Below are 24,731 nucleotides of genomic sequence, written 5' to 3' on the forward strand. Positions count from 1 at the left end.
TGAAGGCAATTACTGACTTTGTTTCAACATCCATCTTATAACTATTTCCTAGATTTGCAAAATTTAGAGAGAATTGTGTTGAACAGAATTTAGCTGCTTTTATCAAACAATAGATTTTGTTGGCTACAGAGAACGAAAATAAATGCTGGTTTTGTAGCTTTGTTCCACTTTGGATAAGTGAATCTAGCTTAAGATTTTATTTGTTATTCATATTGTAATTCAATTATTGACATTTCAGATAAGCTTGTTGTACATATTTACCTCTTGAATTATTGGCTGGATTGTAAAGCATCATTTATCAACAGTCTCAGATGAGCCCTTTCATGCTGTTTTGATTTAGCTAAGCTAAATCTTTGCTTACATTACTTTTTTCCACAATCCTCTTAGGGAACAAAAATGTAATGCAGTGTAAAATAGGTAACTAATATAACTTCTTGATACTGATCTATGCATTCAATATTTGCTTAAGCTACGGTTCTTGTACATTGATGTTTTCTAAATGTTTCTTTTGTTTTTCTAAATTTTGGGGAGCATGGTATGAATGACTAATATCAGAATCCAGCAAATTAAATTGTTTTTTTAATCTAAAAAAAGCATTCTAGCATGATGACTGCCATCAAGCTACCTTAACTTTAAGCTAATTTAGAGCACTTTCAGACCTTGCTATTATGAGGAGTCAAACTACTTTGTTTTGTCTTTGCTTTCTCTTCAATATTTTAATATAGCTGCAGATAGTAAGGATGAAGAAATCAAAACAGCTCCCAAGAGAACCTTTCTAGGTATGTACTTTAGAAACCCTTGTTGCATGAGGGTGCCATTGAAACACCATCTGTTCTCCACTGCTTTTTTGTTTTTGCTTGGGATTTAGTTTAGCGTGTTGGGGTGGGTTTTTTTTTTTTTTTTTTTTTTTTGCCATTTTAGAAATGAATGCATGCTTATCATTTCTAAGAAGAAACTATCCATGCTACATCTTTTTAACAGTGACATGTTCATTTGGGTTTTATTACTAAGGGAGAAAGCACATTCAATTTTGCTCCTTATGTGTTTCCCATATATTCCCCCCCCCTTTAGTTCCATTACCAGATTTGACATTATAGGATTTATCCTGTTAAGTTTACTTTATTCATCGTATTTCACTCAATAATTTGTGTTTCACTCAACAATTTGTGACAATTGGATGGGATTTTGTGTGTGTGTGTGTGTGTGTGAACAATATGCAGACACATTTAAAAACATTTGCATGCATGAGTGCACGTGTATGTATTATATGAATCAATGCACTGAAAATGAGTGAAAGTCTCTTTTTCTTGTAATTCTTTGGTTAACTATCCATTTCAGCGCATTCTAAAATTTTCCCTATTACTTCTGTTTCACTTGGTATTTTTTCTTGTTTCCAATTTCTTGCGTAAGTTATTCTTGCAGCAGTTAATATATGGATTGTAAGATATTTGATATCCTTAGGGTATGATTTGTTAAATATTCCTAATAAAAATGTTTCTGGTTCTTTTTCAATCTGTGTTTTTGTTATTTGTTCCAACCATTTTTTGATGTTAGACCAAAATTTCTTTGCTGCCGGGCACGTCCACCATAAATGATAGAAAGTCCCTTGTGCCTTTTTGCACTTCCAACAAATTGGGCTATTTTTAGGTTGTATTTTTGCCAATCTGGTTGGAGACATATGCCACCGATAAAACATTTTCAGTTGGTTTTCCTTGTACGCCGTTGCTTTCGTTAACTTTAGATTTACCTGCCAGAACTTTTCCCATTTTTCCAAAGGTATTGTGTGTTTGATATTTTGAGCCCACTTGATCATCGTTTCTTTGACTGTCTCTTCTTCCAATTTATAGCGTAGGAGAAATTTATAAATTCTACTAATTAATTTATTTTCTGAATCTAATATAATTTTATCTATTTCTTGTTTTTGATTATAAATTTCATATGTTTTTATATGTTCTCTATATTTGGATTGTATTTGAGTGTAAGTCCACCAGTCTATTCCTCTGTGTAAATCTATCTCCAATTGTTGTTTTGTCTTTAGTTTGCCTTGATAGTCAATTATATCTTTATATCTAATTATTTTTGTCTTATCTGTTAAGTTTGGGTGCCTAATTGATTCAGCCGGTGCTAGCCAATTTGGTATCTTCATATAATGTTGTTTTTTAATTTTAAGCCAAATTTGTAATAGTGAGTTCCTTATTGTATGTGTTTTAAAATATGAATGTGTTTTGTATTTCTCATCCCACATAAAGGAGTGCCAGCCAGTTTGAAGTTCGTGTCCCTCAATTGTTAAAATTCTAGAGTCCTTTAATTCTATCCAATCTTTGACCCACGATAGTACTGCTGCTTGGTAGTATATCTCCCAGTCAGGGAGTGCAGCTCCTCCTCTATCTTTTGTATCCTGAAGCAGTTTAAATTTTATTCGTGGCCTTTTCCCTTGCCATATAAATTTAGATGTTATTTTATTCAGCTTTTCAAAAAACGATTTATCTATTTTAATTGGGGTGACCTGAAACAAATATAAAAATTTAGGTAATATAGTCATTTTGATGGCCGAAATTCTTCCTAAGAATGAAATGTGTAAATTTTCCCATTTTTCTAAGTCTTTCTTTGTTTGTTCTAGTAATTTATCATAATTGTTTTCTTTAATTGCTGATGTTCTTGTAGATAAGCAGATTCCTAGATATTTTATTTTTTTTGTTGTTTGAATTTGTATATTATCTGTCAAATCTTTTGTTTGGATTTCCGTAAGGTTTTTAACAATTAGCTTTGATTTACTTTTATTGATTTTTAGTCCAGCCACTTCTCCAAATTCTTCTATTTTTTGGAATAAATTAGATATAGATTCCATAGGATTTTCTGTCAAAAACACTAAGTCATCAGCAAAGGCTTGAACTTTGTATTCTTCTCTATTGATCCTTAAACCTTCAATTCCTTGGTCTTCTCTAATTTTTTTCAACAGGATTTCCAACGATAGAATATATAGTAAGGGGGAAAGTGGACAGCCTTGTCTGACTCCTTTTGTTATATTAAATTTGTCTGTTATGTCATCATTCATAATAATCCTTGCTGATTGCTTGGTATAGATTTCTGCTATAATTTTCCCAAATTTTTCCCCAATTTGCATATTTTGTAGTTGTTCAATCATAAATTTCCAATTTTGGTTATCAAAAGCCTTTTGGGCGTCAAGAAAAACCAACGCTGCCTGCTTCTCCGGGTGTAATTCATAATATTCTAAAGCATTAAGTATTATTCTCATGTTGTTCTTTATTTGGCGTCCCGGCAGAAATCCATTTTGGTCTGGGTGTATATATGTATTTAATACTAATTTAATCCTTTCTGCCAAGATTGCTGCAAATATTTTGTAGTCGGCATTCAATAATGAAATAGGTCTATAGTTTTGTATTAACTGGAGATCTGTGTCTTCTTTTGGAATGATTGTTATTATGGCTTCTGTCCATGAATTTGGTATTTTGGCTTTCTCCATAGCTTCATTATATAATCGCAACATATTTTCTCCCAATACTTCTTGCATTGTTTTATATATTTCTACCGGTAGCCCGTCGGGTCCCGGTGTTTTATTGTTTTTTTGCTTTTTCAGTACTTCATCTAGTTCTAGTTTGGTTATTGGCCTATTGAGAGTGATTCTTTGTTCTTCTGTGATTTTTGGCATTCCTGATTTCCCTATGTACTGTTTTATTTTGTCTTCCTCGATTTTCCCCTGATTATATAGGTTCGCATAAAATTTCTTAATAATTTCTTTTTTGGCCTCTTTACTATGTTGAATTTCTCCTTTATCATCTTTCAATTGGTATATCATTCTTTTTTTCTGTTCTTTTTTCAGTTTATAGGCTAGCCATCTGCCCGTTTTATTTGCGTATTCGAAATAGTTTTGTTTCGCCATTTTTATTTTTTGGGCTAGTTCTATTTGGTTTATCAAATTCAATTTATGCTTAATCATTTCCCATTCTTCTCTTATTGTTTTGTTCTGGGGCTTTTCCTGGAGTTTTTGTTCTATTTGTTTTAGGTCTTTCTCTAAATTATCTAATTGTTTTTTCTTCTCTTTATTCTTTTTCCTCGTATATGCTATTACTAGGCCCGTTATATATGCTTTTAAAGTATCCCATGTGTTTTGTAAAGAGGTTTCCTCTATTTTATTTATCTGGAAGAATATTTTTACTTCCTTTTCTAACATCAGATTAAATTCTTTTTCTTTACATAATCTTTGGTTCATTGTCCATCTCTTACGTCTTCTTTCCCCTTTCCAATTTATAAATAGTGGATTATGGTCTGCCCATTGGTTTGTGCCTATCTCAATTTTTTCTACTTCTATTTTGATATTTGGGGTCATCCATGCCATGTCCAGTCTTGACCAGGAGTTATGCGGATGGGAGTAAAAGGTTTATTGGGCCTCTTCTTCATGTGTTTCCCTCCATACGTCTGCCAAGTTTAGTTCTTCAGCCATAGTAAAGAATTCTTTTGGAAGTATTTCTTTTTTCTTTTGTTTTTTCCCCCCAGTTTTGTAGTCTTTCTTTGCATTTACTATTGCATTATAATCCCCTATTACACAAATATAAATGAGAAATAGCGCTCGAAGCGGTGTGAGTGCGGACCTTTACAGCTGAGCAAAGGGAGCAGCCTGTGGCTCTGTGGATATAGACAAGCCGTTTGAACCTGGGAATTATAACTGATTCAAAACCCAAACATCGAAAACTGAGGGCAGAGACTGAAATACAGGACTAAGTAGTGAATTTCACGGATACAGAAGACCGGTCTGGATTTTGAACTTTGGATTTACAAATAACTTTGGACAATAAGAACTTAAGTTTAAAAAAAAAAAAGATTTGAAAACTGAATGCAGAGATCCGATTACTGGGAGAAGAATTAAAAAAAAAAAAAACTGACTGAGATAGACACAGATCACGTTTTTCTTTGACTGTGAAAGAACAGATTGAGAGAGGTAAAGCAAGAAGACAATAAGGACTAAAGAAAATAAAAATTAAGTGAATTATTAATTTTGAACTGTTTAATTAATTAATAAGTTTAATATTTGAAAGAAATATATAAGTTGACATTATTTTTATAGCTATAAATTGTATTGTGAAATTGTAGTTAGACAAGGAATTATTGTTAAAGTGAAAGACTGATTTTTATACAAAATAACAGATGAGTTGACTGTATCTCTGAGATAGACTGATTGATAAAGGGGGTAATTGGAAAGATTGCTAATTAGAAAATTAAGAAAATTAAATTAAAATCTTGATTGATAAGTAAATAGATTTATACTGTGAATAAGAATTAATTGCTCAATTGGGATAACTGGCAATATAATATAACTATATATAAGTTGTGTGGTGTATAAGTAGTATTTGGAGGGGAAAAGAGATATTAAGGAATAATTTAATAATTGATGTTAAGGTTGGAAAGCTTTACACGAATATTAAAAATGTCTACAACATCCACCATAACAAAGACAGGGAAAAAACCTACAACCAATACGTTAGTAATGACTCCTTCCGCCTCACAACAAAAAACAATAGATAGCATGATGGGGAAAGAAAAAGAAAAAGAAAAACTGGAAATGGCACCTAATGTAATACAAGATATGTTTCAAAAGATCCAGGAAACACTGCTCCAAACACAAGAAAAAATAGCTGAAAATCAGGAAGAAATGAGAACGTTCCATGCAGAGATTAGAAATGAATTAGGAGAAGTCAAGGAAGATATCAAGACTATGAAGGATAAAATTGGGGGCATTCAAAATTCTATAGCAGAAAATGAACAGAGAATTAGGAAAACGGAAACAAAAATAGATCACGTGGAATTAAAAGTAGAAGCAATGGAACAAAAAACCCTACAACTAAACAAAGAAATGTCAGACTCCTTGGCCATGCTCGAAATGGAAAAGGCCTCATACTTCTTGCGTTTTCAAAATGTTCCAGAAGAAAAAAATGAGGATTTAGAAGGAAAGATGGTGGAGATTATTGCAGGAATGATACAAAAAGAGCCAGAAGAAATAAAAGGACAATTGGAAGAAACTTATCGTGTACAAACAAATTATATAAGAAGACACAGATTGGCGAGAGAAGTCCATGTTAAATTTTTAAAAAAATCAATCCGAGATGAAGCCTATAAGAAATCTAGAGAAGAAACGGTGATCTATAATGAAAAAGAAATTATAATTTTAAAACAGATACCCCGAAGAGTAAGAAATTTATGACAACAATATCAGTTTTTAACACAACTATTGATCAAATATAAGATAATGTATAGATGGCTGCCAATAGAGGGGATCTTAATTACGTGGGAAGACAAAAAATATAAAATAGATACTCTAGAAAAGGCAAGAGAATTTCATAACACACATTTTAGACTAGAAGTAGAACAGGAAAGCAAGGAGGAAACAGATAGTAAAAGTCAAGAAGAAGAACCAATAGAAACAAATGAAGAAAAAGAAATAAGACAGAGGCAAGAAAAAGAGAGAGAACAGAGAGAAGGTGCAAAACCTAGGGAACGGATGGAAACAAGAAACACAAAAAAACAGATACAATAGGCAATGGATGAACAGATCAAACTCTTTTCGGTAAACATTAATGGCTTAAATGCCCCAAAGAAAAGAAATCAAATTTTCACAAAATTACGAAAATTAGAAGCAGATGTGATATGTTTGCAAGAAGTACACATTCAAAAAGATTATCAAAAAATCCTAGAAAACCCCAAATTAGGAAAACTATATTTATCTCTAGCCCAAAAAAAGAAAAAAGGAGTAGTGATTTACGTAAAAGAAAAAATACAATCTAAACTAGTCTATACCGATGAGCAAGGTGGAGTGGTGATGGTTGAATTAGAAATAGGAAAGAGGAAAATGTTAATTGTAGGGATTTATGCACCTAACCAAAAACTACAGGTTTTTTTTAAAGACCTACATATAAAATTAGCAGAATTAGAATATGAGTGAAAGTCTCATTTGAAGGTTATGGGCTAATCTATCACAATGGTGCATTGTGTGTGATGGATAGATATTTTTGACTTCCCAGTCTAGAGATAAGAACTGGCCTAAAGCCATCCATCTGGCTTCTGTATCTAAGAAAGGACCAGAGCCCTGGTTTCCCTACCCCTGTCAAAGTTTCCACTGATTTGGGTTTTTTTTTTTTAAATTTCTTTACTTAAATAATGATACCTAATCTCTGCTTTCCCTAGGTTGGAGTCAGTTGAGCATTTTAGAAACTATTGTGTGGAAACTGAATAGTAAATAATAATTATCATCTTGAGATAATCATATTAAAACACACATATGGCTGTTTTCAAATATCAGAACATGATTACTTGCACTGATTATCTCTCAGCTTCTAAGGGCTGATTAAAAGTCTAATATCAAGTGTTGTAAGGCCTCGTGGCTGCAGGACCACCTCTTCCCACTACAATTTTCCACACTACTCTATTCATGCTAGAAAGATCAACTGGTTATCCTCCATTTTGGAAAGGTTAGTGTCAACTCTGAAGCGAACCTGGATGGAGCCATTTTTGGAGGCTTCAGGGTTGTCACAACGCAAAGAAGGGATAGGGAGGGGGGACATAGTTAGATGGGGTTTTGTAGTCAAAACAAAATAGTTTCTTGTGGGAAGCAAAGGATATTCCAACAGGTGGCTAGAGAAAGGAGGAATGAAGTTACCAGGCAACTGGCAAGCAGCTTGATTGGACAATGTGACTGATTGTTTGGGGAAAGGGGGGAGTTTCACTTTTTAATTAGGTGAAAACCACGGGAACTTTCAGAGTCGGTTTTCACCAGTTGTGCCAATATGATATCTCCAATAAAATTGTTGTTTGAGGAATCTGAGATTATTACTTGGAATGCTGACATTTAGGAGACCATAGCCAAAAGCACTGCCTCCCAGAGATGGAAAAGTGACACTGTTGGAGATTGGTCTTTACTCAACATTGTGTGCCACGTGGAAGAAACGGAATACAGAGCTCTTCCAGAGGGGTTTTGGGACAATACTTGTTCTGCCCCAGCTACGGGTCCCAAGAAGTGTAGCACACACACACAGCTCCAAAATCTCCGTTTAATACAAACAGACCCCTTTCAAAATGCAGCCTTTAACCACAAATGTCCTTATCAGCCTGCTATGAATTACAGAGATTAAACAAAGTCTGACAAGGGTTGGCAATCAGCCTAGAAACCAAGTTGTAACAAAAAACTCACTCTCAAAATGCTCTGCGTAGGACCAAACGTTTCCAGCAACGTTTGCTATCTGTGTGCGAATTTAAATAGGCTAAGGGAGTGGCCAATTAACCCCAAGCTTTACTCTCGAGGAGACCTCCTCCTGAGTAGCCACTCCTGCCTTTTGGCAGCCCTGCATGCTCGAGCATTGAGAAGAGGCTCCTCCTCTTCTTCCTCTTCACTTATGGGAGCTTCTGGAGGTTCTGAAGGCCCTGGCTGAATCCCTGCCTGTGGCACCACATCTTCTGCAGCCTCCTCGCTGTCCGACTCGAGTGCCGGCTGCAGATGCTGCTGGCGTGACACCACACCAGCCTCCTCGTTGTTGGGATCAGCCACAATCCGCGTAGGCCGCTGGCGGGCCACAACAATACTTGTTGAATTATTGCTGAACAAGTTGCCACAAGAAATGACTGTTTGAAATGTAGCTCTTCTGGAAGGGGTTTTGGACAATGTGTATAATATGTCATTCTTTCCAGATGTGCTAGATAGTAACTTCTAGTGGCCACGTGGGCTCAGAGTTTTGGGAGTTGTAGTCCTGCACATCAGAGTGCTCAGAACTATAGAGTTATTTGGTTTATATAAATTAAAGGACAGTAAAAATGGTACCCTATTTCTCCCAAAATAAGACATCCCCTGATAATAAGCCCAATCGGGCTTTTGAGCACATGGCAATAAGACCAAGCGCTTATTTCAAGGTTCAAAAAAATATAAAACAGGGTCTTATTTTCAGGGAAACATGGTAGATTATTTGAAATAGTCTTTTGGCATTAACTTCAGAGTACAAACTGAACCTCTTCCCTTTCAGCAGTCCAGAAAACTACTTGGCGTCCTTAATTGTCCCCATCACCACTACCAGGAAAAGCAGTACAAAGCTTTTATCCACATGCTTTATCCAGAAATCTAATTGTTCTAATGCCAAGCAGCAGCTACAATATCCATTTTTCAAATAGAAACAAAATATTGGTCAGGCTTATCTATGCATATGTAATAGATAAAAATGGATTCCTGTGCAGATTTCTGCTCTCATTAAGCCTTTGGCTTATTTGGAGCTAATTAAAAGAAAACCAATTGGTTGGGTTAATCACTGAATCTCTGTAAGAAAGAAGATTTAATTAAATAACGTTCAATGTGTTATCTTAAAGGAATCTTTCTCTAAGTCAAGAGACAGTGCACAAACTTTTTACTGTAGAGTTGCTAGCACCTGAGAAAGTTGGTATTGTGGTTTAGTTGCATTTTTGTTTGATGGCTAAACATGATTCATCTAATAAAGCTGTTCTTTGTTCTCAAAGAGAACAAAGCTTTTGTTTTAGCTTTGTAAAAGCCATTTAGCTTTTTAAATGGCTTCCAACTTTAAACTTAACCCAAACGCTGACTAGTGTGCATTGTAATCCTCACTCAGCAGTGCCAGTGGTTGAGATTATAGAACCAAGGTTTGGGAACTGTTAATTTAGATAGTTGCTGTGTCAGGTCTTTAGCTTTTAAAGCTACCGGTAATTTCTTTTTTATCTGAATGGAGAACAAGTACTTGTGCTACGTCTCTTGTTTTGTTGTCGTCACGCTTTGAAGTTACTATCTTTTTATGATTTGGCTAGTTTGATTTTTTTCTCCTACTTAGTTTTTCTGTTTACTGTTTAGCATCCTGCTTTAGGATTGTTAATGCTACATGGTGATAATAATGATAAATAACATTTTTTCCAGTAGTAAACACTCTTGGGGAGTTTCAAATCTGGTAATGATTGTCATCGAAAGATGCCTCTTGCTTCAGTTGGGAAGCAATACTAGAAGTGTGTAAAGAGAAACTTCACAATATGTGGGAGTGCAAACGAAGCTCCTCTCTCATCTTATTGTTAAAACTGCATATTTTGCAGACATAGTTGCGTTGAAATCTGCTTCGGCTATTTCTGTCTGCATGTCAGGAACAGCTTCCAGAGCACCTCACGTATGAGCCACGTAAGGAACATAGCTGCTTTAATTTAGACTGAAAGAGAAGAGCTTCATTTGCACTCTTGCACATTTCAAAGCACCCCTCTTAAATTAGGAATATATAAAATTAGTTGCACGAGCATATCATATGCAGAACACTTATTTTCAATGGTCTGCATCTAGACTGAGACTCACAAACTTGTGTTTTTGGGGGTTGGGAGAGAAATGGAACAGGCCAGTGGTGGAATTCAAATTTTTTTACTACTGGTTCTGTGGGCATGGCTTGGTGAGTATGGCAGGGGAAGGATACCGTAAAGTCTCCATTCCCACCCCACTCCAGGGGAAGGATACCACAAAATCTCCATTCCTACCCCATTCCAGGGGAAGGATATTGCAAAATCTCCATTCCCACCCCACTCCAGGGGAAGGATACTGCAAAATCTTTACTCCCACCCCACTCTAGGACCAGCCAGAGGTGGTAATTGCCGGTTCTCCGAACTACTCAAAATTTCCGCTACCGGTTCTCCAGAACCTGTCAGAACCTGCTGAATTTCACCACTGGAACAGGCCAGGGACATTAACTAATTCAAAAGGTGCACAACATGGCTTAGTGGAGATAAGGAAAATTGTGCTGGGAAGGTGGGAGGCATATGACTGGTTCAGTATGCTATACTTGAACCCAAGGTCGTTGGTAGCTAAAGAAGAGCTAAAGGGAGAAAGGGAAAAGGAGGTGTTAAGAAAATCAGCAGATGAGATGTAGCCCAAACCATGAAGAGACGAGAGGGGTGAGATGTACTAGCTGTTTCATCTTTGCCTGAAGATTTTGGCTGAAACAGAAGAAACAAAATATGTCAGAGTATTGTTTTGTTGAACTGCAGCCCACCTACAGTTTTGGAAGAAATTCCTAAATACAATTTGGGGGGGGGTGGAAGTGGGGGGAGGGATGAGGTTGAGAGAAAATACATATTCTCTTTTCATACCCAACTTTAATATAAATGATAAACTTTCCTGTTGATTGTGTTGTTTTCGGAGCTGGTTGATACGCTGTCATTTTGGCTATTGCCAACTTATTTATTGTGCAATATTTTTGACCATAAGTATTTGTTATGTTGCTCTGGGATACTAGCATTTATTATTATAGCTATAGTGGTATGATATTTCTTTTTCTTATTTTATATTTTTTTCCTAATCATTATTAGGAAAATTGTTAGGAAATTGTTTTTCTAATAATTCCTACAATGGGATTAGTATAAAAGATTGCAGCATATTCATCTGGGGAGAAAATTGCTGTTGCTCTTATCAACTCAGGCCAGGTACATATATATAGGTTGAATTGATAAAGATCTTTTTAAAAATAACTTGATATTTTGGAGGGGAAAAAACTCTTCTTATTTAAAACCAGCCAGGTGTTTTTTTTTCTAGCTTTTCCTGTATTTGAAATTTCACTGCCCCGCACTTCCTATAACAATGTCCTTTCATTCTTCCTTCCCATCTGTTGAAATTACCAGCCAGTTTCCAATTATGAATGTTAATCTAATTATCATTTTGCATAGATTAATGTAAGATTTTGCCCGCCTAAAGGAACTCTCGTTTAAAAATGTAAGATTAAATATAAGTATCTTAATTGCTTGGTATATGAATATTTCAGAACTGTTGCCCTATTTTACAGGGTCCTACTTTTGCTAATTATGATAGAATCTAGTGTGTCTCTGTAACTATTGTATTTTCCATTCCTTATTGCTCTTAAGGAGGCCAGTTTAAACAGTATGTGAGAGTCAGAACAGTGATTTTTCTAACAGAGTACCGTTAAGTTGAGCTAGGACTCTTTCAATTATAAGATAATTTTTTTGTCGTTGGTATCCAATGCTATGGTTTTGATGAGTATGCGGTTCTTTGAGGTTTCATTCTAGCTTTGAATTTATCTTGAAACTGGAAAACGAGAGAGACGATTGAAAAAGGAAGTGGAATGAAGACATATTCTGTTTTAGTGTTCCCCAAGTTAGAACTGCATCTTCCCAAACCACCAATGGAATTGTTTATTGATTATTGGAAATTCTACTTTTAGAGTGCACTGTAATTGGATACCCTGCCTTAAATTTTGCTCCTTATTGTTTCTTTCTCCTGAAATTTCAACTGTATAAGTAAAATGTTACATTGGATCAATGATAATATTCAGCAAGGATTATCTTTGCCCATTTAGAGTAAAGAGGATGAAACATTGTAGGATTAATTTATATTAGTCTTGAAACTAACAGTGATAAAGTAAGGTACCACCTGTACAAGTGTTGTTATCACAACTATTATAGTCTTTAGTAGTTGTGGTAAAGTCATGGACATTGCCTATAGCAGGGAAGTTCAAGTATGAAGCCCCTAAATGTTTTCCCTCTGAGTTGATGTTGTGTATATAACTTAACCTAAGAATCTAGGTAAGTAACAAGAAGGTCCCAAAACATTTATCTATCTTAAGAAATAGAAGTGAAAAAGAACAGATCTGATTATGCGGTCATGACCCCAAATACTTGTGGCAGGTTTGTGTTTTTGTCTCAAAACAAGCTCTCCATGAAGCAAGTGCAGGCTTGTGCTGGAAAATAAAATCGTGCAAAACCATACTTCAAATTATAAAGCAGGATGAAAATTTATTAGATTTAAACAAAAGAAACTCAACAACAGGAGCTGAAAGAGAACATAATGATCCATAAGAATAAGAATCAAACAAAGCAGCAAGCCCAAGAAACAAAAATGAGAAAAACAAGAGGTATAGAAGATAATCTACTACACTGTTGGAATTCAGTAATAAGCTCTCAGAGAAGGGCCTCAAATTTCTGAGTTTGCAAGGTAGAAATGAGACTAGGCTAGACAGAAGATGAGAGGCTGGACAGTTGAGTAGCAGCGCAATGTAATTCCTATCTACAAGAAGGCAAAGAAGACAGTTGTGTGGCTGATGACTCCTTACTATGAGGAACAAATATGTGCAATCTGGATTCACTGGCTCATGAAGTATAAATGAGAGAAAGTTGCTATGGCTCATTAAGCCCACTGACATGTATCCCTTCCTGTTCTTTTACATCAGAACAAGTGATAATTATCAAAATCAGTTATAACCACGTCTTGGGCTGTGAAGATCTGTGAAGGAAACTGGAATATTTGGGAGCTTGGTAGGTATTTTCATACATTCTTCAATTAATGAAAGATGATGAAGAAGGAAAGAAGAATTTTGCAAATGATTTGTTACAGTAGTATTTTTCAAACTTGGCAACTTTAAGATGGGTAGACTTCAATTTCCAGAATTCTGGGAGTTGGAAGTCCACACGTTTTAAAGTTGCCAAGTTTGAAAAACACTGTGTTAGAGCAATGGTTCCTTAGGAGAGATTGGGTCTCTGCTGCGCTTGGCCAAATCATGTGAAACTTGGTCAGAAGGACCTTACATTGAATCTTGGGATTGGGGAAGGAAATCTATAAATAAGAATTTATGTACTATAGAAGCGAATGGAAATAACTATACTAGAACTTATTAAATGGTTCAGTGAATAATTAGGAAAAAGCATTAATTCATGAATTTCACTGCCTTTATTATCTACATACTCAAGTTTGGATTATGGGAATTAAATGGAATGAGCTTGAATTTTTATTATAGGGCAATAAATAATTTAAAGGGGTAGGTGAGACCTGGTAGGATGACAAATGTTTTGAATACAGTACACGATTTGCTCAAGAAGAAGTAGCAACAGAAAAAGAGAAAGAATTACACGGCATGTTAAAAATACTGGCATTTGTCCAAAAATCCACTGGAATGGATTGGATGGCACTGTTGAGAGCATCACAGTTAAAATATATGGAAGATGGACTACAAATAGCAGTGTTGTTAGTATCCATTTCCAACTCTCAAGGCAGGAAAAGTTGGATAGTTTCCAAAAGCAAAAGAAGCCTGAAGAGATAATAATGGTGAATTTAGTTAGCTCAATCATCAGCATTTCTGCCAAGTATGGTCCTTTTAGAAAATTCCTGACCGGTGTTGTTGAGAACTTTCTCCTTCAGCCAGTTTAGGCAAACAGAAGGGGATGGATTATCCTTTATTTATTCCTAACAAAGTAGTTTGTTTAATGAAGTGGAAGTAGTGGGAATGTCTAACAAATAACCAGGTAATGCTGTAACTTCTACAGTCTCTCTCATCATTGGTCATGTAAACTGGGTCTGATATCAATCTAAAATATTTGCAGGGCACCCGGTTGTCTTAACAGCTGGATCTCCTTAGCCACAAGATAATGTAGATACCATAAGTGTATGGGTAGCTACAGCAGGGTAATTGTAGATGCAATTATGCATGGATTATGATAGATGCCAATGATAAAGATTCATACTTTTGGAAATGGGCAATTTAGATAAAAAATTAGTCTGGACAAAAGAACTTTTATGCCAAGATGAAAACTTGGAGGTGACATATGGTATCTGAAAATGCTACAAAAGCTGCAATTGCTATATTTGAACACTTGAGGGTGCCCCTAGATTTTCAAAATATTAACATCGGACTGTTCGAGTTAAATAGAAAAACGTGTATTCTCAAGTCTTAAGGGTGCAGCAAAAATACTAAGAAGCATGTTCTGACATCTGAGATGTGATTGAATCAGTATCTGGCAAACATTTAGACAGTCGTGTTAAATATACTTACCAGCAGGCAGAGGCATGAGAAGAGAAATGGATTTCCCCCCCCTATATTTGGAACTTTTGAAAGAAAAAGATATTCAATATGTACTGAAAACTTTTATGAAAATATCTTAAATGAACATCCATGTGCTTTATAAAATATGTTTGAAGTAAGTGGTTCTGGATATTGGAATTATTTTAAAACTATGGTTTGACAACACTGTCAACAAAAATCTGAAGCTTGCATGAATAATTTATATTTCTTACAGTGCCTCTAGCCTCACATTGAACTCAAAGTTGTTCATGGAAAATGATTTGCAGATTTTGTATTTCCCATCAGTGAGAGAGAGAGAGAGAGAGACTGACTGACTGACTGACTGACTACAAACCAGGGTTTACTTTGGAGTGTGCTGTTTACCCAGGAAAAACCAGGTGCCCTGAGAGGAAGTGTTATAATTTCACCCAGTTTGCCTTCTGGTAAATGTGCTCTTTAGAAGGCCACATCCTGAAGATAAAACTCAAATACTTTGGCCACCCAATGAGAAGGAAGGACTCACTGGAGAAGAGCCTAATGCTGGGTAAGATTGAGGGCAAAAGAAGAACGGGACGACAGAGAACAAGGTGGCTGGATGGAGTCACTGAAGCAGTAGGCCTGAGCTTAAATGGACTCCAGAAGATGGTAGAGGACAGGAAGGCCTGGAGGAACATTGTCCATGGGGTTGCGATGGGTCGGACACGACTTCACAACTAACAACAACAGCAACAAAAATTCCTTGGAAGTCCATTTGTTTTAGAATGTCCTTGGAAGTCCATTTGTTTTAGAATGTCCATAACACACACTTGAAAATTAAAAAAAATATATACAGAGAGCCTTGATCTAACGTCTGGTGATAACATTTGTCAGGCGCAAGAAACCAGGAACAGCAGGAGTAGAATCCAAAGCACTAGAAGTTTATTCCATGCTACCTATACAAAAGAAACTGATGTATTAATGGTCTATCCAAATTGGCTCTAGATAAGGGTCAACAGAATTCACAAGGGTGAGGGCAGCACTGGACTTAGATTTCTTGTTGGAATGTAATGACTCCAAACTGATTACATGTTTGATCCTGCCCTCAGGCTCTGCCTGATCATGTCCTACCCATTGATTTGAAATAAATACAGTGTATAGTGGGGAGAACAGGCTGTATCTTTTTTTCTACCTGACTTCCTTCAAAGATAGTCAGACTGCATTGTCCTAAAGCTTCAGTCAACTCCCATGGTGCCAAAAAATTCCAGGTCCTCCAGTTTCAAGGAGACTGGGTTGGAAAGGATTTGGTGTGCAATGGCTGCCTTTGCACGGATTGTAGATGTTCCCATTCCTCCACCATTCTGGGACAAAATATGACTTGGTTTTCTAATTCGATTTAAGAACACTGTAGAGGACTTAAATGGGAAAAACTCACCATAGAATAAAAATTTGTGATGCAGGTATATTGCGTGATATGATAAATGAAAGTCCATGGCTTTGACTATAAATATCCATCCATTCATTAAAAAAAAGGCCTGAGGGTTGAGGGATCCTTGCAAAAAAGTTAGCTGCTTTGGTGAGAAAGGCAGAATAGATCTCTGCTTGATTTTCTTTGAACTCCCCTTTCCTCCAGAACGGGAATGTTGTACGATTTATTCAGAGTATGCAACTTTATAGAATTTGGTGCCATTCAGACACTTTGCACAAATGCCCCCTCTAAATCCCAACATAGCCATGAGGGCATTATCAACCTGACTAAGCTTTAATTATTATGTATACTTATAGTGGTTGTAGAAGGAGAACTACAAAAATGATTTTATAGTATGATTTTTATACCCAGGTTGTCTCTGATTAGTAATTGATGTTTTGTAGAAAAAATCCTCTTTTTTGAAAGGTAAAGTTCTTTTTCAGATGGGATGTTGTATTCTGCTGTTGTCTGTCAGCTATTGGATTGGGTTGGGATAAGAGGACTTCCTGTTGCAAAAGCTGATTGACACTCTCCTAGGTACAGCTATGCAGTCCAAGTAGAACTGGATACAAATGAGATATGTGGGTTTCTCAAGCAGGATCATGGATGGATGGGTAGGGATCTAAAGTTTCTATCGGCCAGCAGTGTACTTCCCTGAATTTGGCCCCTCTCTAGGATCTATTTTGCTTTAACACTCACTTGTATTTAAGAGGTGTCCCCAACATTTGCCCTGATTGGTATAAATTTAATAAATTAAATAAAAATGGGTTGTGTTGAGGAAAATCTGGGAGTTTTTTGGAGGACTCTTCTACAATAGGATAATAGGCAGTTCATTCAACTACCATATTTTTTGGAGTATAAGATGCACCTTTCCCCCCCCTAAAAGGGAGTGAAAATTTAGGTGCGTCTTATACATTGAATGTAGCCCCGTCCATCCATTTACCCCCACCCTTTGGCCTCTGCCTCGCAGCAGTTACCTCCTTGCAAGCAAACAGCAAGAAAAAACAGCTCCTTTCAGCTTCAGCACAGCCTAATTAGCACAAGTTGATTGGATCGGCCTCCTGACTCTCAGCTGATTTGCTCTCAGCTGTTTTGTGCAGGGCTCTGCTGCTTGCTGCAAAGAGGTAAATTGATGGAGTAGATTTTTTTTTCCTTGTGCTAATCAAGCTATGTTGAAAACAAAAATGAAAGTAAAGCATTTTCTGTTTGCTGTTTGCTGCAACAAGGCAAAATTGTTCAGAGGGAGATTTCTTTTTTTCTTTTCCTCACCAAAAAAGGTAGGTGCGTCTTATACTCCGAAAAATACAGTACCATATTTTATTCTAAAAACTGTTTTTGCCATTGCTTTATGTGGGACTTAGAGAAGAGTCAAGTTTAATCAAGTGGAATTGCTGCTTCTTATCTCTAGGTGGTTCAGCACAATTAGGTCATAATTGACCAGAAAGCAAACAGCACTCGCTTAGGAAATGAAGCATTCATTAGTATCATGCAAGTGGATTTTTGCTTGCCCGATGGGATTTATCTTTCTTGCCTCCCCAGACCTGTTCTGAAGGAACTCCCAACCTTCCAGAGCAGATTTTGGATGCACGTAGAGCATGGTGAAAATTATTAGACAATTATTTATACATCTGGCTGTCATCCAAGCATTACACCTGGTATTTAGTGTGAAAAGAATATTAAATAACCCAAAATTCAAATTCATAAGGGAAAGAGCTGGATGGTGGCAATTGATTAAACTCCTAAATATTGTAAATTGGGGGTCTCCAACCCTCGGGCCACAGACTCGTACCAGTCCATGGCCTGTTAGGAACTGGGCTGCAGAGATCGAGGTGTGAGTGGGCGTGAGCAAAACTGCACATGCAAGGGATCTATGTTGTGCGCTACTCCTCTCCCCGCCTGGTCCATGGAAAAAAATCTTCCACAAAACTGGTCACTGGTGCCAAAAAGGTTAAGAACCACTGTGGTAAATGAATGCAAAATTAGTTAGATAATGCTATATATTGGAAAATACGTGTGAAATGTCCTGAAATGGATCTTACTATCACTTTAAGGTACCACACTATAGATATAATCTAAGGGCCAAAATAGGAATGGGGTTTAAACATTTTTCCGGATTTTTTACGTTTTTGTTTGTTGCTAGCAAAGTGTACAGGTAGTCCTTGAGTTACGACCATAATTGAGAGCAAAATTTATGCTGCTAAGTGAAACATTTGTTAAGTGAGTTTTGCTCCATTTTATGACTTTTCTTGCCACAGTTGTTAAGTGAATCATTGCATTTGTTAAGTTAGTCACAGGTTTGTTAAGTGAATCTGGATTCCCCACTGACTTTGCTTGTCGGAAGTTCACAAAAGGTGATCACATGACCCCGGACACTGCAGGCGTCATAAATATGGCTATCGAAGATGTTGTCTAGACCAGAGTTCTTCAGCCTTGGTAACTTTAAGCCTGGAGGACTTCAACTCCCAGAATTCCCCAGCCAGCTATGCTGGCTGGGGAATTCTGAGAGTTGAAGTCCACAAGTCTTAAAGCTGCCAAGTTTGGGGACCCCTGACCTACGCCAAACTATCTCTCCAGCTGTGAAAATGATTTGTTTTTTAAATAGAAGACTAAAAGTTCCTTCCAAGTTGTAGAGGTTTTCTATTCATTCATAGACATTCATAAGAGTCTTTCTTTGATTCCCTCTGTTGCATTATATTTAGGCATGCATTATCGTTTTCTGTGGTTTGGGCCATATGTTCTCTTCCCAGCAGAGCTACAAAAGCTTTTGCACGAACAATGAATGAAAAGCCTCAGTGGCTCCCTTTAGCTTTTCTTCGCTCTTCAGGTATTTGAAATATCCTGTAGAAAAAGTCTGGAAATAAATTGCATAGGGTGTAATTTTATTATTATTATAGCCACCCATTCCCATAGATTTGAATGGCTTCCAAATACAAAACAGTAAATACATACAACTTCACAGGCAGCCTGGACCAAAGCAAACTGCAGCATAACAAATGAAGCCAAAGGAGAGACTAACAACGAAGAAGGTTTTCAGTTTTGCTTTGCATGTAGTTATCCTTGAAGAAATTACTCCTTGCGTATGCTTTTGAAGACAGTTGCAATTACGTTACTTCATACAGTGCATGGAACAGAAACTATTCTTTATTCCAGCATCCACAAGAATGTCTACAAGAAAGAAAGTCATAAAGCTTTCTTCTCCCGGATTTCTCCTCCCCACCCACCCCCAGAAACAGATGCTGCATGTTTAAGAAGCACAAGAAATTGGTACATAATTCACAAGAAAAAGCAGGAGGGGCCCTCTCCCTCTCCCCCTCTTTTTTAAAAAATACTGTGTTTGCATTTGCAACTGTTTTACTTTGCTTCTCAAAATGTTGAGGGGTGGGGTGAATGCCAGTTATTTCCGAAAGGCTTATCTCAATAGATTCTGGTAGTATCTGAATGGTTATTGAACTCAAAAACTGAACTTTGTGTTTATAAAAATAAATAGTAATAACAATAGCAATAGCATTTAATCTTATACATCGCTTCATAGTGCTTTTACAGCCCTCTCTAAGCGTTTTACAGAGCCAGCATATTGCCACCAACAATCTGGGACCTCGTTTTACCAACCATGGAAGGATAGAAGGCTGAGTCAACCTTTAGCAAGTCAGGATCGAACTCCTGGCAATGGGCAGTTAGCCTGCAATACCGCATTCTGCCTTTTAACCACTGCACCACCGTGGCTCTTAAAGCAGTGATATCAGTGGTGAAATCCAAATTTTTTTACTACCAGTTCTGTGGGCGTGGTTTGGTGGGCATAGTGTGGCTTGGTGGGCACAGCTTGGTGGGTGTGGCAAGGGAAGGATACTGCAAAATCCCCATTCCCTCCCAACTCCTGGGGGAAGGAGATTGCAAAATCTCCATTCCCACCCCACTCTGGGGCCAGCCAGAGGTGGTATTTTCCGGTTCTCCGAACTGCTCAAAATTTCCACTACCGGTTCTCCAGAACCTGCTGGATTTCACCCTTAAGTGATATTATTCTACTTTCTTACCCTTTTCTTTTTCCTCAGTAATTATTAATTGGGGGGGAGAGATGGGTAATGTTTTAAGATGTTTCCAGCTTTTAAGTTGAGTCTTTGTAAATTAGGTATCTGGCAGGGGAGATAGAATGGTCATGATTTCAAACTTAATCCCACCCCCCAAAGAACAGGGCACTTGTTCAGGACCTAGGACGTGAGTTTTATCAGCATTATATTTATCAGTACATCTAACAACAGATATATTTGTGCAGCTTTTATGCAGAATGCAATAGTCACTAATGCCAAAGTACTTCCAAATGTATCTTCCTTTTTTCTGATCTCCAAGGACTGCTTCATTGCAGAGAATTTAGACCTATAGCAGCTTGTATTTTCCAAAATATTACAAGAGTCCCATGAAATATTTAAGCCCTGATCTATTTAGAAGCAAGAACACAATTTGCAAATTACTACTGAAAATCATGAAAACCCGCAGTAATGCTTACTTGCACACTTACATGGGCGTGGTTATGTTCAATGACAATATTGTAAATATTTCTATAATCTTATTTGCATCTGAACATTAGAGTCATTAGTTATTGGGTCTTACCGTCATATTCAAGAACATTAGAAACAAAGGTGACAATTAAAAAGACTATGATCTGTTTTCTAGGAAATTGTAGGTTTTTGTGTGTGTGGAAGATAGACAGTTTTAGTATTTAAAATAAATACATGTCAGACTAAGAATTGCTGAAACAGCAGTAAAATGAAGAAAACTAATTTTCTCATTAAGCTTACCTTTTTTTTTTTTACTGTTTTCTGTTGTTTGCTATCAAATCAATAAAGCCTACGTCTGCAGAATCTTCTGGATCATTAGAAGAAAATAGTTGCAAATGTATAAACCTAAATTAATTTTAGTGCTTTGTAATATGATACTGTAATTTTTTAGAATTAGTATATTTGATTTTTAAACATTTGGCTTTGGTTAAACGTTTAACATCACATAGGGGTGGGAGATGTTGCATTTTTGGCATTAGTTTGTGTTATCAGTTAGGCTTTTTCCCATCTCCTGCCCTTTTAAATAGTTTTCCTAGATACCCAGTTATTTTTCCATCGGTAATGGATGGTACCTGACCCCTAGCACTGTCATCAGATTAAAAATTATTTGGTGGCATCGGCTTTTTTCTTTTTCTTAGTTCTCCAGCTTTTATAGAAACAGGACAAGCAGTCCTGCTGTGAAGAGTGCTGAACTTGTTGACATCAATATGCTCACACAAGGCAGAACATAATTCACAGAATAAGCTACAGGAGCTAGGTTTTTTTTTTTAATTATCTGATAAAATGGGAAGGATTCTGCATGGAGAGGTCTTTTTTTTCCCCAAGTTAAACTGTGAACATTTATTTTTCTGTTTTCATATTGAACCACACTGTAATGTTAAGATAATTACCTTTTATCACCTGGCCTAGGGCTGGTGATTTAAACTCACACTCAATCATGAGGTTTTCTAACTGAGATTGGATCAATAATTATCCTCAAATGGTTATTATGAGGATTAAATAAAGCTGAGAATTATGTAGACCACTGTGGCTCTTAGATGAGGCAAGCTGATGCCTGCAGATGCCAACTAAACATCATACTCCATTTATCTTAAGTTTGTAAAATCTTCCACTGGCTAAGGAATTCTGGGAGTTGAAGTCCACAAGTCTTAACAATTGCCACATTTGGAGACCCCTGGTTTAACTCACAGAGTGGTTGTTGGAACTTCTCAATAGTATCACACTTATTATGGAATTGATTCTGAAGAACCCCCCACCCCAATCTTCTCCATTCCCAGCTGCCCCCCATCTTTTTTTAGAAAGCAGTGGAAAACATGCCAGTTAATCCCAGCATTAATAGGATAACAAATACTCCAAAATTAGATCTTCAGATTTATATTGTTTTTAATGAAATCTTTTTACGATTGCTTTTAAAGAGCGTTGATTTTATTGGTATTTCTAGCTACAATTTTATTCCTTAGCTACAATTTTATTCCTTTATTCCTTTGCTAACAGAAACATGTCCCTCCATGAGGATGAGCTATATAGAAATAAAATGTTAATCATGTAAATCTGTCAGAAAAAATTGAATAGGTCTTTGCTGTCGCACTACTACATTTAATTATGTTTTGATCCCTTCTTCAATTTGATAATGAATTCCCTCCACACACAGGACTGAACACCGCTATTTGGACAGTTAACTAAAGGCTGATGAAATTACCTTTTCTACTGTAGAAATGGGAACACATACATAATCAGTTTTCTTTACTCAACCAATTGATCATTCCACGGGTGTACCTAGCTTAACCTTAAATTCTTCTTTTTATATAAGAGCTGAAAAAGATGAAAACCAGAGCAAGACTTGGATCGTTAGTGGCGGCAGATAAATAGTGCAGATTGTTCACAGTTAAGCTTTTAGGTAACTTTATATCTTTTCCTAATTTCTACCTTAAAATCTCATATCAGTATTTGACGTAAGAAGCTAATTTATGAAAAAGCTTAAAGTTTTGTTTAACGTACGACATCATGCCAGGCTTTAGTTTTCCAAGAGGGAAATGGTCACTGAAAATTTCTTACCTGACAAAAACAATTTCAATTTATTGTTAGGAAAGATAGCATAATTTCCAACTTCATTTCTTTCTTCAGATGTTTACTCCTTCAGATTTCATTTTCAAATGGCAGTCCCACTTGCTAATGGAATGTGGGAGATAATATTTTTTTTCAGAAAGAAATCACATTTGATAATCCTTCAGATGGATATTATCCATTCCCAATTGAGTGATCCTATGTCTCTTAAAAGACAAAAAAAAAGACAAAAGAAAAAAAAAAGGATAAGAGTCTGTTTTATGGCTTTCTTCACCCTGTAATGTTCCAAACAAAAAATAAAGACCCCTGCAGCTATCTTATTTATATGTGAATAATGTATTAATTCTGAGCTGTGAGAATTTAAACATTCCTCAAGAATTTGGGGGGGGGAGGGGGATAATCTAAAAAAATGAGATCCCGTACTTGTGTTAGATGTCCTTGACTTTTCTACTAATCTTTTAAAGCTCTAAATCTTCAGTGGGGTAGACAAGACGAAACTTCAGTTTTATCCTAATCTAACCTTATCTAGCTTAATTTAATCACATTTTATGGCTTAGATGTAGATGGAAAAGTTGGACCCTGATAAAGTAATTGACCTTTACTTTTGCATTGCCATTTAAAAATCTCAGAAGAAGTCATTCTTAATCCTATCTTGAAATATCAACTTTGTTATGGTGTGTGTGTGTGAGAGAGAGAGAGAGTGTGTGTGTGTGTGTGAGAGAGAGAGAGAGAGAGAGAATGTGTGTGTGAGAGAGAGATTGAGAGACTTATTTTCTGGTACATTTAAGATTGGTAGATGGATTTTCTAGATAGAATGTAGATGATGATAAATAGATTAGATAGATAGATAGATAGATAAAATAAGATAGAATTTCTGCAGTTATCTGAAGAAACTGATTGTTATTCCCAGTTGAATGAACTAGATTACTAATTGGAGAAGATTGTTCCCTTATTCTGAACTTCATACCATGGAGATAATACATATTTAAATTAAATTTTCCTTTATTTTCTAAGGGAGTCTTATTTGAATAAGCAAATCCTTTTAATGAAAGCATCCCTAAGCATAAAGCTTTGATAACATACTACATTGTTTAGGTGTAATAAATTGAAAAACGATTCTATAAATTGAAAAACGATTCTCTCTATATAAAGCATCCTCCTGCCATTTATCTCTGGAGACTGGATTCGTCCTCTCTTCTCTCTGAATAAAGAGACAAAGAGCAATGTTAATCATTGATTAAATGTACTGTTTGGGGGATAGGATTTCAATGTCTCTTGTTCTCTTTAAAAATATGTAATGCTTGGTCTTTCTCTTCATTAGAATAATTTCATTTTTGGGAAGCCCAAGTACAAGGCTATCTTGTGCGAGTTGAGCACTGCTCTCATACATTATTGACAGAATTGAGCTGATCCTCCCCCAGATCTATCAGGCTCGGTTTTATCTTGCAAACACACTGGGGTTTGGCTTATTGCTCTCGGCTAACTGTTGTGGACCAGTCTATTATGGGGTGAGGCTTTCATTATACCTGAAATATAATTAATCTTGGGTAGGCAGTGCTTATAGAGAAGGGATAATAAATGACTTCTATTTTTAATGTTCTCAGAGAATTGTTTTATGTCCTAGTTATTTTGATGGGAGATGGGATTGGCAATAAAATAAAGCTTTCCTATCTGTTGGCAAATAAGATGGCTTGCAATGGTGAAGAATGCTTTTTACTGCTGCAGCAGATGCAAGCAAGAGAATGTCAGGATTGTGTTAAAAAAAAGAGAAAAGTCTTACTCAATTTTGCTGCCTTCCAGTAAAGCTGATTCTGCCTCCGATTCTTTCCTTTTTCCCTGTTTGTTCTGGTTAAG

The 24,731-nt window shown here is 36.3% G+C and overlaps 1 protein-coding gene across 2 annotated transcripts in view; it reads left to right on the top strand.

The window, feature by feature from the left end:
• SLC66A2 (solute carrier family 66 member 2) overlaps nucleotides 1-24,731 on the top strand; it is a 73,936-nt gene that overhangs the window by 15,060 nt on the left and 34,145 nt on the right. The window contains exon 4 of one of the 2 annotated variants that reach the window (XM_034429316.3): nucleotides 726-779. The exons of the other annotated variant lie outside the window; for it this stretch is intronic. Within the exon in view, the coding sequence (XP_034285207.1) occupies nucleotides 726-779 (54 nt within the window). The remainder of the gene's footprint in view (nucleotides 1-725; nucleotides 780-24,731) is intronic. 2 annotated transcript variants of the gene reach the window in all.

Source organism: Pantherophis guttatus, chromosome 3 (assembly GCF_059756535.1).
Source record: "Pantherophis guttatus breed Tessera chromosome 3, ASM5975653v1, whole genome shotgun sequence".
Classification (NCBI taxonomy): domain Eukaryota; kingdom Metazoa; phylum Chordata; class Lepidosauria; order Squamata; family Colubridae; genus Pantherophis; species Pantherophis guttatus.